This window comes from Emydura macquarii, unplaced genomic scaffold (assembly GCF_026122565.2).
Source record: "Emydura macquarii macquarii isolate MOO-44397 ecotype Brisbane River unplaced genomic scaffold, CSIRO-AGI_Emac_v2 contig_480, whole genome shotgun sequence".
Classification (NCBI taxonomy): domain Eukaryota; kingdom Metazoa; phylum Chordata; order Testudines; family Chelidae; genus Emydura; species Emydura macquarii.
The window spans coordinates 7,201,489-7,217,511 of record NW_027130617.1 but is presented as its reverse complement, the minus strand read 5'-3'; the positions used below and the strand labels follow the sequence as shown (position 1 = coordinate 7,217,511).

The window sequence follows — 16,023 nt, the reverse complement described above, 5'->3', positions numbered from 1 at the left end:
ACTGTAATGTAACTTTTGAGACTAAAGCAAGCAAGCTATTAATTAAATGTTCATTGCTACACAACTTCTACTTTAACCACTGATTAAAAAGTATACAAAGTATAAAATGTTGGACTAATCTATACGGTTTATGAAAATGTGAGGACAGTGAAACATGATACGTTATGGTGAACAATTTATCAATAATTTGATTTAATAATCCAAAATTTAAAATTATTTAAATGTAGTCATTCTGAACAGGAATTCCTGGTTCCCAGTCTCCTATTCAATCACTCAGAGAAGCAATATTTTCAAGTAAGTTGAACAGAAGATTTGATAAATCAGGAATTGCAGAGGTCCAATACAGGTGTTTGACCTTAGTTAAGTCACTTAGTCATTCTGTATCTTACTTTCCCCTATCTGTAAAATGGATGTTACACAAATTTGCAACTAACCTAAACCTCATCCCAAACTACTCCAGTCTCATCAAGACACCCTCAGACAAAGTCACAGAGTGCTGTGGCAATTAATTGTTTACTTAACTGTCTATTCAGCACTGTAAAATATAAAGCTGCTGAAGTGCTAAGGGTTATTGTAGATGTTCTAATGGCAACAGGATGCCCACCTTGTTTGCCAAGGTGAGTATTTGATGAGACTGGCAGGAGACACACACACTTGAGCTACTTCTTCGCTGGCAGTGTTTGAATGCCCTGGGTGTCTTTTCTCCTCTATCTGGTCAGCAGTGAGAGACCCCAAACCATGGGATAGGGGAGATGAAGGCTGGGTGGGCCCTGCCCCTTTGTTGAACTCTGAATTCCTCGACCAAAGAAGAGGACACTACAGGGGATTCTGGCACAGCCACGTCCTTTGTGTATGGCTAGACTGAGACTAAGGGTAGCCTACCCCCTTTTGCATTCGGCTTTGGAGAATGCCAATACTACACTGTGCCACTTACCACTATGATTTTTATTGGTTTCAGACTGTGTTTATATTAAGTTGCAGCCACTTTTTGACCATGTCAATGAGTAGCTGTATCACGTTAACTGTTGCATCTACATCACTGATGAAACAATGTTCTTCTAGACTCTCTTCTAAAACCTATATGCTTTTCCTTCTCTACAGGCCAAATGCCAACCATAGTGTAAACAGGCACAATCCCATCAACTTTAAGCAGCTTCCAGTTTTAGCTTACATGATATCTAGACTTAGAATTAGGCCTGTTTGTTGATCGATATCTGGTCCAGTTCAATGTGTCCCATCTTTCTGCCATTGCTGATGCAATTCTCTCCTAAAAACCTACCTTTTGTCTACAATCTAAGATAGCTTTTGATTGATTCTCTTTACATTTTTAGATGTTTTGATATGGAGCATCTTCCACACTTAGCACCACAAATAGTACTGCACTGCAGAATACCATTAGTAAAGTCATCTTAGAAAACCCATTCTGGTAGTCAGGCTTGGTCTATGGAAACTAACAGGAGGTATCCCCAATTAAAAATTTGAAAAAAAAGATCAAACAAAACCTAGCCTGGTTTGCTTGATATAAAATAAAGGCCCTCTTAGAATGAGTGCAACGTCTGGGATGTTGTAATCAGCAGGAAAAAACTTAGTCCTCTGGTTCCTCTGACCAGCTCTCTTTCAAAGGAAACCGGTTAACGGTTAACACTTAAGACTATGTAAGTATTACACTCAGTTACAAAAGAACAACTCCCACTGAAATCAATGACAGTTACACTGGTCTAACAGTAGAAATTGTGCCTTAATATTCAGCAACTCTTCTTACTATTGGCAGATTAAAAATAGATTAATGAGTACTCAGTGTGTAGAAAGTCACTATCAGACAGCAATGTTTCCACCATGTGGTGCAATACTACCGCAGTATTTATGGAGCACCTAAAACAATGTATTCATAGTTCTGGATTCTTCTTAATATCCTCTCTACTTCAGACCCTACAGGAAACCAGAATGTCACTGGACAAATTCATCACAGGCATAAGAAGGTACAACTCCACTGAAGTCACTGGAAATGCAACCATTTATACAAGTAGTAAACTCAATTCCATGGGTTATTTTGTTTGTTTATAAATGTTGTACAAAAACATGCTAACTAGTTCAGTCACTACAGACATATGGTACATTGCATCTTACTCCTATTGCCTGACAGAACATCCTTAGCTAAACAGCTTTAAATGTACCAATTAAGATTTGCTAGTAAGATAGGGGAAGCATGTGAAGAGCAATTTAGCCCACCCCATTCCATTTATCTACCCAATTTCCTTAAAAAAGGAGTTCTATTATCTCTCACAACACGTAACATTAAATGTATTGCAAGGTACTTATCTTTACCATTGAGCGTAATGGGAACATTTTTACCATTTCCCTAAAACTAGTGAGCATTCTAAACAGTTAATTTCAGTACTGTATGAGTGTTGATATATTCTGAGAAACAAGTACCTGAGGGTCCCCCTCAATGACATTTTTCCACTTCATTGGAACTTGAAACTAATTTAATAATCAAATACTAGTCATCCAAAGGAAAAATAATAAATCAGATTAGGAATATTTGTTTTGGGGAGATCCAAAGACACACAATGCTCTTCAACAGTTTAGCCCTTCCCAGCATCCTTCCATCCTCCCCACAGGAAAAAAAAAAGTTACAATGCCTGTGGGAGGGAAAGGAAAAAGACTGTCTTCATTAATCAACCTCAAATTTAAAAACTGCATGATTTAAAATAGCATTTTACCTTACACATCCAATCACTCAACTGATTTACAGATGTAGAATAATGCAGACATAGAAGCCATGAGCCATATACTGCCCTCAGTCCCCATGGACAATTCCTATGGATAGAAAATAAAAGTTTCACTATAAGATGAGGAGTGAGGAAACAATCTGGTCTCACGGGAAGTCATAATCCAGGAAGAAAAAATAAGATTTAAAAAAACACAACTATGAAACCATGCAATTATCAGTATAGTCTTCTGGCGGTGACTGATTCATAATTCAAGCAATGTGGGTAAGTCCAGGTGATGGCTTTGCAAATTTCTACATTAAGAAACATATTTTCTTCCCAGGAGAAAACTATTCCTATGTTGGAATATGTGATGGTTACTTTTTGGAGGATCACATCTTACTTCAAATATATATCTCCCTAATGAAGGCCGAACATCTAAAGAGAAGGCATCTTTTCCATTTTTTGTTTCTATCTGCAGCTACCTAACCTCAGACTGTAGTGTTTTAAAACCTAAAAAATGAACAAGGAACTCTGTTGTTGATAGGGCATCTTGTGGTAAGTACATTACAACAGTGCCCTAGTGTGTGTATTGACTGCCTGTTGGTATTAAGATGGCATTTAAGTATTATATTTTTACATAAAAGCCCTGATGGTTTGGAACTTGCCCATTTGACAAGCCACCTCTCCATGTTTGAGGATGCTGCAGTTGCAATTACTTGCTTAAAATGAAATCTTGGCCACTTGTGAAAAATATCATAGGCTTTTTAATGGCACAAGAGTAGATTGTGTTAGCCCCACTGAATTCTGTCACTATTCCAAGTATGTAATTGCATTCTGCTTACCTACAGTTTCACTCATATATGGTAATCTTCACTTCCTATGGTTTCTATGCATTCATTAAGACCTGCCACCTTTTATCACAGAAGTGATGGGTGAGGCCATTCCTTCACCCAGCAACTAATGCTTTAGGATACTTGAAAGAAAGACACTATACACATTTCAGTCATTAAGTACTCTCTAGTTTACCACAATATTGAGCCAATCCATTGACATGCTAAAAGGTTTATTCCTATGAATATTACCATACATTTAGAAAGTAACCAGATTCTTTTCACGTGGCAATAATACTGTCCTATAACAACATAGATTCTTTATTCTGAAGGATCCCAAAATACTCCGCAAACATGTCTAAATGTCAGCCTTCTCAAATCAAACTCTCAAAACTCAGGAAATTCCAGAAGTTATGATGTTCCAACAACATTAACTAATGATGTTGTATAACATAAAATGTAGATTAAAAGTTAATACATTATGATTTATATTTCACAAAGAAAACAAGATTACACGATACTATAGAACCAGCATATGTGCATATGGCAGCAAGACCTGGATCACCGACAGCGGGCATGAGAGAATGCTAAAACACTTTCCACACCCACTGTCTTTGCTGCAGTCTACAATCAAGTGGGAAAGCAAAGCTCCTGATACAAATGTACTTGCAAAATTGCCAATTCTAATCACTATTCGCAAACACAGACATCTCTGTTGGCTTGTCATCTGCACTGGATGGATAATAGCACATTCCAAAGGATTTCCTGTATGGAGAACTTGAGGATGCTCCAAGGCCATTTGGCCACCCTAAGCACAAATTCAAGGAATTTGCAGGAGGGACTTCAAAACTTTCAACATCGACACTGGAAGCTAAGAAGATGCAGCTAGCAACAGCTTACACTGGAAGACTGCACCGCACCAGTGAGTGAAAGAGGCTGAGAAGAGGTGGTTGAGAGAGCAAAGCACAGCAGACCTGACGCACTAATAGTGCATCAGTTTCATCTTCTGGCCCTTTGCTCATACCTGCATTATCTGTGACAAGGACTGTTGCTCAGAAATTGGACTTTTCAGCAACTCACAATGCTGAACACATAGTAGCACAAAACATAGTAACTGAACTGCTTTGTCACCTACAGCATCTTTTCAAGATGGACGGTTACCTTTCAAGCACATGTGCAACATGGCCAGATTATGTTGTTAGCCTAATCTTAGCTTTTGGAAACTCCTGACTGAGTGCTTGATTTCTCAACCTTAACACAGCATTAATGCTAGGGGTTTTTTGCATTTAAATTCTCTCAGATTTACAAATGCAAGGTGATGAGAAGGGAATTGAAAAAACAACAAAACAGGATATTTGTCTTGCAGATATTACAAACACTACTGGCAAAAGACAATGGAGTTTTTACTGGTAAATTCCTTGAAACAAAGGTATTGAGCAGGACATCTCTTAAAAGGCAGCTGATCTTAACAAAAGCTTCCTTGACCAGGACCTATGCAAACTAAGGTCCTTATCCAGCAAACACTTACACATTCTTTATTTTAAAAATGAAAGCTCTCCCATTGAATTCCATAGGACTGTTCACATGTTAACATTAAGCACATGCATGTTTGCAGGACTGGGGTCAAAACCGCTTAAACAAATTCAAACCTATTGGACTATAGAATGGAGTACCAAAATCTGACCCTTCTGTGAGGACATCATGCCCTGCCACTAGACCCCATTTTAAAAAACTGTTTTCACATGTCAGCTCTCACTGTATATTTAAAGTCACAGGGTAATTAAATTAGGGTTAATATATCAAATTCATCCAAGGAATAAACAAAACAAAATTCTCATAGACAAGAGATTAATCTGGCATTAGGTATTCATTTTACTGGCCAAAAATTCAGTTTAGCTTGCCTATTAAAAATAAATACTACTGCAAATGCATTTACAATTTTAACTCACATTTCTAGAAAACTGACAACTATAAATGTTAGATTAAATATGTTTACATTTTAAAAAGTAGTAATTTATCTTTTAAACCATGCAGCTTTTTGTCACCAAAAACTATTGATGACAGTCTCTGATCACATCAAAGATGAACAGAAAAGGATGAAGAGGTGGCAGCCTTAACTCCAAATTTCTTGACTGTTGTGAAAAATGGTGATCTTAATTTTTAATCAAAGAACCTATTTAAACCCTCAAACTCTATGTTGACAGCATATACTTGTGTAATAGGACTTGAACTTCTGGTCTCCACTCTCTCACATTTTTCTATTCAAGAATCCCTTGTCATCAAGTTGTAGGACTTCTATGTTGCACAAGGAACACACAAGAGCTTTGTAACTGCTTGCTAACTCATAGGTAAAGTTATTTTTGAATTTTTACCAGCAGTAAAACAAAGGATTTTCTTACATGTGCATTTACATCTTACTTTTATCTTTCTGCAGTATATTATATTTCAAGAGGAAATACAGATCAAAACAGAAACCAAATTCTGTTGTCTTGGCAGTAAATTTTTTCAACCAATACCACAACTGTGCACTGCTTTTCTTTAAACTGGGAGTAAGTCATAGAATCCCCTCCTCGCAAACAGCCAAACTGCACTGATTAAAGTGCCCATACTTACAAAAAATTACTGGCACTTCCTTAACCCAAAAGCAAACTTGTGTTGAAGATGAGGAAAAGTAAACGTTCTACTGACTTTGTTTGTGAGAGGAATTGTTAGTTAGTGTTGTATTAAGTTTAATCATCAGCAAAATTAGTGGAACTTTGACCGAGCAAAGCAACATTCTGAGAACTTGTTAAAGGTGATTTCCAACATCCAATAAATAAATCTCATCCACAAACCACCCACAGTGACAAAATGCATACCGTGGGTCTAGAACATGAAGTGCTGGAAAAACAGATTGCATAATCATTTGGACTCTGTTCCAAGAACATGCCAAATGTCCATCAGCATACAATTTTAAATCCCTTGGTGTTCCATAAAAAGTCCCAGACTAAACTGAGGGGGAAAAAAAAACAAAAAACAAAACAAAACTTTCCAATGGTGTGACTGAAGCACAAACATAAAAATGACAATAGTATATATTTAATATGATGCAAAAGCAACACATAATTCATTATCAATTATGACTTAGAGAAGATACACTGCTTTGTTTTTATTTTCTTTGGGAGCTGTAGATACATTCAGCAGACCCTGATCATAAATGGGATAAGAGCCACAGGTAGGAGGGGAAAGGAAAACAAAAACAGAGAGGTGGATTTGTTAATCATAACACATTAGAAGTAAGGGTTCAATGTTCATAATTATGTATCAAAATATTCTCAAATATTTGAGAATTAAAAAACAGAACACGGACTAGCTGTAAAGAGCTAAATACGACAGCCAAACTACACAGGGTAAGAGGGGACTGCATCCAAGTTTTACTTTTACTGTTTCACTGTCTCTTTGTTAGAGTCATGAAGAAGTAATCTCTAAATTTCATTGCTTCAAATTATGTGACATCGCAGCCTACTCTCTGCTAAAGAGGTCATAAGCATCACAGATCAGCAGTGGAGCAGAGTCAGCTGTGGGTAACAAAAGGTAATTCTCCTGTTTTTCCCCATATTCAGCAATTTCAAAATATAAACCTTATGATTATAAATGAGTTCTGATTATATGTACGTGGGGGAGAGTTTGGTATAATGGTTTTACTGGCAAAAATTGGGTTGGTCACATTACAGATAAATCATCCAAAACAAATGCCAATAGAATATTCCCCAAGGTGCCAGTATCTCCTCAGTTCTGCAAACTGGGGTGCTTTTCACGCTGCTGAGCTGTAAGAGCGACCACTCCTGGCCTGTTCTCACACAGCCTTCAGTATATAAATTCCTCCCAGCTATACTGTAAGAGTGCTTCAGCCAGCCAGCCAGCCTTGAATTATACTGCAGAGAGACACCAGCAAATTCCCAGTCTCAGACCTTCTCCCAGAAATGTGTCTTGTACTGCCCAGTTCTTTCCTTCTGAACAATACATACTCATTGAACATCCACATTCATTAATAGAAAATGATATGCACATATCCTTTTATCTCAAATGAAGTTTTCCAAACACTTCAATCCAAACACACTGACTTAGATAAAACAAGTTTATTAACTACAGAAAGATAGATTTTAAGGGATTACAAGTCATGGGTCACAAATGTCTAGAATATGTAGTTAGAAGAAAATAAAAGGTAAAACACAACTAATAGCTTTTAACAAGCTAAATGAATTCAAAGCAAAAGGGTCTCTCTCACTACATGTTCTTTCGCAGTCTTACTGGCTAGATGCCTTTCAGCCAGGACCCTCTCCCAGTGCAGTGCTCCTTTCCTTGTCCTTCAGCATTGTCAATGACATGGGCAGAGAGAAAGGGAGGAAAGAGGCCCCTGTTCCTCATTTTTATCTCTCTTCCTTCTCTTTGAAAATCATCATCTCCAGCTAAGAGACAAAATCTGTTTGCCATGATGTAAATTTCTCACTCACACCCTTCTTCCTGTCAGAAGAAGAATGGCTGCTTAACCAAGTGATAGTCCATTTGATTTTGACGATGCTTGGCTGAGGCATCAGTTTGCTTTTTGTCTCTGAGGAACCAGTTTATGCCTGCTTTTCGAAAACCTGGGGCATGTCTTAATAAAATCATACAGCAGAATCTTATAACTTTACATACTATATTCCCACACATTTTACCAGGACAATAATGTTCAGCAAATTATGAGTTTTCAAATAATACCTCTCATGGCATACTTTGTACAAAATGTATCATAGTCTTGTAAAAAGGGTGAACACAGGAGTAGAGGCTGCCAGGCCCAATAAAAGCTTTACACCACCACATTTTATATTCTGTCACATTTTTACATAAAATGTGATTTAGAAATGCTTTAGAGGTTTTCTGATCTGGCTTTGTTTAAGTGTACTTCTACTATTTTTCATAGTTTCTACCTGCAAAACCAGGATGCCTTTGTGCCATGAGACCTCAGACAGTGACAATACTTTAGATCATTTGTAGAAACTACTAAAAATGTATTTAAAAACAGTTCTATTTGAAACCGAACATATTAATTTTAAATTCTGGGGTTTCTAGTCCTGGCAAGTTATGAGTTAAGGTCCAGACTTTTAAAGGTAGTTAAGTGCCTAACTCTCACTGAAATCTATTAGAAAGAAAGCATTCACAGCTCTCTAACTAAATCAAGCTCTCATCCCTAACTCTTTAGGTTGCAACCTATCACACACTCAGGACAGAATATTACCAGACCCAGGACTCAGACCAGGTCATTTTGGTTGTATTGTGATTCAGACAGAACAAGGATCACAGTGTGGCATGTGTGGTTACAACAGAAGTAATATTTTTAATAAGAATACACTAGAAGTGATACAGATGGACAGGACCCAGAAGACTTGCCAAATAAAGATTTAAGTGCCTTTCAGCACTCCACCTTGTGTTAGCTTCAGAATCTGAAGAGTCCAGTGAAGTTTAACTCACACTCTAGTGTGGACCAGAACAAACTATCTGAGCTTCTTAGTCTGATGAAAGTCATTCTTCCTAATATTCACTGGATCTCTAGTAACACACTCTGATTTTCTCTTCTGAAAATTATTCTCTTCTCTTCAGCACTAAACGTCACTTTTTTCTTCTTACTCTCCAATTCTACGCTTAACCTTTTTCTTCGTAATTAAAATTAATCCAGTCCCTTTTCAGCTTCGGACTTTAGGCTTGTTCTCAACAACCTGTTTCAGCTTGGAAAGAGATTGCCTGTCCTCTCTCTTCTCTTTGGCATTATTTTGTTCATCGAAATTTCTAGAATAATATGACCACTTACACCAGCTTCCTCTACATTACCTATCCATCATAAAAAAGTTTCCATGGCAGTTTAAAAGCTGTTGTTATACACTTGTCCTCATCTTGTGTAAGCTTTGGGCCTGTAGAAAGGAAGCACATTCTTTCTGATTTAAGAAGTAGCAGTGTTAAAGTTCTCCAGTGACCTGAACTTTGGTTTAAACCTAAATTGGCACTAAAATCTTCGCTGGGAGCCCACAATTTGTGCCTAAATTAAGACTAGCAGATTACCTTCCTCTCTCCTCCCTCCAAAATACTGAAGATTTTGAACTACAGCCATTAATAAAAAGATTTGTTAAGGCTGAAATTAGACCTTGAGGTTAACTACAACTACATATGCAAATAACAGTAGCTATCATCTTTTGCCAAGGTCCACATATCAGTTAGCTTGCAAAATATGTTGCCACTAATACTTGGGCTCAAAATGGTGAGTCAAGATAGAGCAGCAGACCTGAGCTCTCTGCTAAACCAAACATTTAATGTCAAGTTTTATACTCCTCCCTCTCCTCCCCAAACTAATAAATGCAGGTGAGTTGCTTTGAAACAAATTATTGGTTGCCTCGTGGGATGGTTTTCCTTTAACCTTAAAAAATGATGGGACTGCTGCACCCCATCACACAAAGCCATAATGCTCTCTTCGGCATTTCCTTTGTTGTTACATTGGAAGTGCTGATACAAATCAGTCTGTTTTATTATAAATAATACTGATGCAAATGACTAAAACACTTCATGAAGTCAACATTTCAAGATTAGTTTATGGATTGAAGCAAAGACTTCTTTTATTTCTAAGGCAACATTCCATGAGCTCAGTATTTAAAGTCATGCTTTTTCCAATGTCGCTGTCACTGAAATATTCTTCATTTCAAAAGTTATCAGGAAATTATCACTATTCATTTTCAATACAAAGCCTCTTACATTTCAGCTGTCATTTTCCAAAAGCCATGCTGCAAATGGTATTTCTAAGCAGAGTTCAGTTGCAGTGTAATAAGTAATAATTTCATCAATTAGCAGCATTCAGCATCCACTGAGAGTTCTCTCACTCTTTTACTCACAGAATCCTTTGAGGAAGGAGCATACTATAAAGATCCATTTATCCTTCAACGTTTTTCATAAATGTGGCATACATCTTAGAAAACAATTGGTTATTATTCTCTCTCTCAATTTAAATAACTGTAATAACTTCCAGGTGTAAAACCTCTTTTTGTACTTCATTTTTTAACTCCTATTATAGCTCCACACTTTTAATAATCTATTCTAATGTTTCCACCTATTTTTGCACATGTATTCAGGACTTTTCCATAGATGCTATGCACAACTGGCTAGAGCACATTTAGTTCTATTGTTAGAACACATTAGAATCTGGTTTCAGATAATGCCCTTCATAATCAAGGTAGTGCCAAGCAATTTATAATAAGCTAGATGCTAATATAGACATTAGAAGTGCAGTGACTATACAGAAAAATGTAGCAACTTGTCTACTACAGCCCCTCTTCCCTCTAGAGTCCTCCTTGTCTGTATTAGTCCATTTCCCCTCATCATCTAAGTCATGTACAGGTTTCCATCCCTTTATTTGGAGACTGGAAAGGCTTCCCCTCAGAGCACAACATAATGCTCCTTGATCAGCCAAAGGGATTGTTGTTGAGCAATACGGGGTACTTCCTCCCCTCCAAGGACTGGGAACGCAGAGTGTGTATCACAACCAGACCGGGTAAGCAACGTCTTACCCCCCGCCGAAAAAACTACCGGGGTCCTTTTCGGTGGCTGCTCACGTCACATTTCGGTTTTGTTGAGCCCTGCATTAGGGTGTGCCTGGGCACATGCAGCAAACCCCGTGCACACACCTATGACCCGACCCTCCCATTCTAGAAAGCAATAGTGCAGAATTAGGTCTCCTACTCAGCAAACAAAAGAATTGCAACTAAATCAGTCACATTTTATTGTGGTAAAGAACATAAATCATGACACAACATAGCATCTTTACTCCTATTGGATAGGCGCTAGAAGAATTCAGAAGAAGCTTCGTTTTAATGGGACCCTTAATCGAGGTGTTATCCTTACTCACAAAAGTACATCTACTGAAGCCAGTGAGACTGCTTGCATGAGTTAAGCTTTGCTGGGTTAGGCCGTAAAAGAGAATAAGACACTGAGCCAAACTTTCAAACACAGCCTCCAATTTTACACTGCCATTCCTACATGTTCAAAGTTGCCATCAAAGTGTGCATGAAAACACAAATTTATAGATGCCAATATAAAAAGTCCGTTTGGTTGCCTGGACACTAACTGCCTGAATTGTGTGTGTCATTGCTTTTTTAACTTGAAATTTAAATTTTGGATTGTACCATGACTGCCTACCACGCATGACCACCATTCCCTAACTCCATTTAAGATGAAAGGCTTGGGTTTTGTCTCTCTTTTAATTGGCTTTCAACTCAAAGCAAAAACAGGCATGCCTGTCCCCTCCCTGATTGCACAAACAGGCAGAAAGTAGAATCGGAAAGCTGTTTCTCCAAGCTAGAACTGCCTTCATCTTAAATCCCAGATACTTTCAAAACATCAAAGAGCAAATGTCATGGCCCTTACTGAAAGTAAAACATACTCTGGCTTGAACGGAGCTCGAAGTTGACATCCTAAGGACTCCATGTTTTTATTTCTTTCAAATTCATAAACAAACCAACACGGTTTTTAAATAAGCAATCCTGCAGAAACTGTATATGTATATTCCCAAGGCAGCTGCTTAAAAAAAACAAAACATTTTAATTAATGTTTTTACATCATTTCAGAAAAGTTAGATCTCCAAAAGGCATGGAAATATTGGAATGGCTAAGCCAGCTCAAACCAATGGTCCATCTGGTATTCTCTCTCTGACAATGGCCAGTACCAGATGCTTCACAAGGAGATCCAAGAATCCCGACAGTGGACAATTATAGAATCACCTGACTCCAGTTAATGATTGGCTTACTCCATATACCACAGCACAAAAACCTTCATTAATGTGTGTCCTAGATATGGGATGACCTCTTAAAATTTTATTTGAGGTTACAAAGAGAACTGAACACCATTTTTTGGTGTTCTTTGTACACCAAAGATATGGAAGTATTTCTCACCATCACAAACCTGATCATGATTATGCAGTGAGGATAGGTTGAAATAGGAGTATGTTGTTTACAGTTTATGTTCCAGTACTAAGTGGTGCAAAACATGAACTGCCTCATGCTACCCAAGATCCGTGGTGATCACTCGAGACCCTAGGGAATCAGAAAGGCTGTTTATTACAGCCCTGGCTACAGCATATCACAGGTTTAATCTACCTCCTGTTTAATATGAAGTCCAAGTCCAATAGCCCATCCATTATTACCCCAAGCCCCTCCCACAAATACTCTTTAGCAGTTTGGAATATATAAACTATATCTCAGGATTCTCCACCTTCATGGGACAACCTTTCCTACTGTCATGTCAGAGCAGCTGGTTGTGGGTGGGGATGGGGAAAGTTGTGCACTGGGTTTTGAGCTATTTGGCTGGGGATCCCCACAAAATAGCTTCACAGGGGCCTGAGTCATTTGAACTCCTTCCATATGCAGTCAAAACTATATCCCTTTAGGGGTAGGCCTAGACTAGAGTATGTGGTCCCATTGTAATTTGAGCTAAATTAGGTCTTCACTACAGAGATAATTTGAGTCACTTACACTTGAATTGCCCCTCTCCAGTTAACCTAGCTCAAGAGCAGCCACAGTGTGGAGTCACACTGGAATTACTGTGCCCTGGAGACCCTGGGGGCACATCCATGGTTCTTAATGCTGCATTAAGCTGAACCCTCTATGAATTTTTTTCTGAATGACTTGTGGGAGAACTTATTGTCCTTCCTGGGCACATGCTGGGAAGCGCGAGAAGGCATTGGAGGATTAGCAGCAGTCAAGTGATGCCAGCCTACATCCACTTTACAGAGTGGTCATGGTGAATAGCTGACTAGTTGTACTTGCTTGAGTTCTAGCATATAACCCCTCTCAGGTCGGCCAAATCCAGTCAACGCAACTGAGTTTTGTGTATGGACAGGAATCAAAAGGGCAACATTTGAATTAAAACTCAGTTTAAGTTTGCAATATATACAAGCCCCTAGAATTAACTGCCAGTTAATTCTAGTTACCTAACATTTTTGTAAATGATAATCTAGACACTCCATGAATGTTTGTAGCTGCTCCTAAGCCAAGGAAACCATTGACAGACCCAAAGAGCTACTGACTGATTTCCCTGCTATGTGTTATCTACAAGCTGATGGAGAGACTGGAAAGGGAAGAAAGCCCATTCATGTGGATCGGGGATGACACACCACAGCTGATCTCTCAACAGCCTTTTGCTAGAGCAGCTCATGCACTCTTGCACAAGAGCAATACTTGCATCTTACTATGAACAGACAATCAGCACCACAAGGGACCTGAAAACTATTTCATTGCGGAGTAGAAACATCGGTGGGAAAGAGTCTAACACAATAGTAAATTCTGGACTCCTGCCTCCTTATCCAGTTGATTGTAGATCCTAAACCAGGATGAATAGGCTACTCTCTGGTTCATCCAAGTTGTTGCAACTATGCCCCAGCTTGGCATGGTTTCCTCCCAGGCTGTGACTGCAGCAGTGTTGCAGACAACAATATATGGTGGAAGAGTGCCCAACCTGACATCTGAATGGCAGTTTACAATGCCTTACCGCCCTTGATACACAGGCCCTCCTCTGATTACAGAACCCAGACACAAAAGAGCTGAATGTTTGTGGTTTACCTTACACTAAACCCTAGGGTAAACCAAACACATTCATGGATTATCTGTAGCCTATCAACTGAAATTATGGTATGGCCAAAACCTGCCCAGATAAACCTAAGAGCCTTTGCCCCCTTAAAAAAAACAAAAACCCTTTTATTCTAAATATGTTTGCTAACTTGTGTAATTTCCATGTGGAACAGCTAACACATTAGAATACAATCTGCCCTACCAACACGTCTTTTAAAGCATGTTAGTTAAAATAAATGTTAGGCAACATGTTTTCAAAATACTTTCTAACCTAGTATGAACAGGCCCCACGTTACTTGCTTTTGTATTTAACCCCAGCTTGCTTATCTAGAACTGTGTTTGTATCTCTGTGGATAGAATTCCCCAGTCGATTCAGTATTTTAAGTCAATAACAAAAAAGGTTTAAGGCCATGCTTTTGGTTATGATATAAACTGACAAAAAAAGGAAAGAATTAAAGGTTAAATTTGCCACTCTGACCTGAAATTCTCTCTTTTGCCAGGTTATAATATACATGTCTATTCTGAAGGCAAAAGTGACTTTTTTTTTTTGGTTTTTTCCACTGACAACTATTTATTTCACCACCACTGCCCATGGACACCATATATTTTTGGATATTGTTAGTTTCTTGGTTTTTCCCTACTGAGTCAGAGCATCATGTTTGTCCTGGATATAGGTAGGTAGGGCAAAGATCTCCTCAGATCTGCACAGCAGGATTTCCACAGATACTTCATAAATGGAAGAAGTTCTCCATATGTAATGACAGGAGAGTACCAGCAGAGAGCTGTGCCTTGAGATGAGAAGAGAATTGTGCCCTTAGTTAACAAATGATCTCAACTGAAAATGAAAGGACTTTGAATATCATATCCACACAAATTCCACCTGCTGAGCTTATGACAAGACATTCATGGCGAAAGGTTTCCTAGTCCTACGTTTGATTTCCTCACAAAACCACATACTCCCCTAAATCATATATGAAGGGACAAATTCTGCCCTTCTATGGAGCAGTGCTCAGTTGACAACAAAGCATGTAACAGTGCAGTGATGTAATAAAAAGGAATAGAAATTGTATGCTAATAAGGGGAGGGAGGTTGCTAGGCAACCAGGGAGGAAGAGAAAGCAGTTTTTGATTTGAACTCTGTGTTGTCAAAGGGTTAGTATAGTCAGAACAGTGCACGTTTAATCCAGCTTGTCTGCAGTCATCATTAATTCAGCTCCGACGTCCTGAACATTTTAGGCAGAGGTATCATTACAAGCAGAGAAGTGTCAGTTGTGCCTGAGTCACAGGGCAAGATGGCATAGGACAGTTGCGTGGAGAATAAAAATTGCTGCCCGTTTGAAGAGCAGCAGCATGTGCCTTTGGCTACCACATACAGTACACTACACCATGCATGTAAACTAGTTCATGGGGGAGGAGAGAAATGGCCATGCACCACTGGGTCCAAGCAGATCATACTGTCCTCTCTTTATACTTTATTGAAGGCTGTATAGATGTTCTACCTACAAGAGTGCAGATGTTACAAGGGTGCAGATTTTCACCATTCCTATGGATTTCTAACACCTGTATAAATATGGCACTTTACAAATTAAGGCCCTGTCTATACTGCATATACAATGATGTTGAGGAACTTGGTTATTAAGTTAAAATATGGTTGTTCCTAAACTAGGTTCCCTGTTGAATTCATTGTGCCAGCTCTTGCGATGTTTTCACCAGTCTCATCAGATTCTGGGTTTTTCATAAAGCCCTAGCTCTTGAAGGCATGTGCTTTGGTGAAAATCTTTTTTAAAAAAAATAAAGAAAGCAAAGTGGTTTCTAGCTCTCACTGGTTGCAGAGAAAAGCTTAAAAATGTGACTCAAG

At 38.5% G+C, this 16,023-nt stretch overlaps 1 protein-coding gene across 12 annotated transcripts in view; it reads right to left on the bottom strand.

Annotated features, from left to right (window-relative positions):
- DPYD (dihydropyrimidine dehydrogenase) overlaps positions 1-16,023 on the bottom strand; it is a 490,220-nt gene that overhangs the window by 462,150 nt on the left and 12,047 nt on the right. For 3 of the 12 annotated variants that reach the window (XM_067538407.1, XM_067538409.1, XM_067538410.1), the window contains exons 1-2: positions 6,158-6,232; positions 2,746-2,820 (exon numbers count right to left, since the gene is read on the bottom strand). The exons of 1 other annotated variant lie outside the window; for it this stretch is intronic. In XM_067538407.1, the coding sequence (XP_067394508.1) occupies positions 2,746-2,811 (66 nt within the window). In that variant the 5' untranslated portion in view covers positions 2,812-2,820; positions 6,158-6,232. Of the gene's footprint in view, positions 1-2,745; positions 2,956-6,157; positions 6,240-16,023 lie in introns of those variants that run through there. 8 more of the 12 variants (XM_067538402.1, XM_067538403.1, XM_067538405.1 and 5 more) reach the window with 5 other exon arrangements.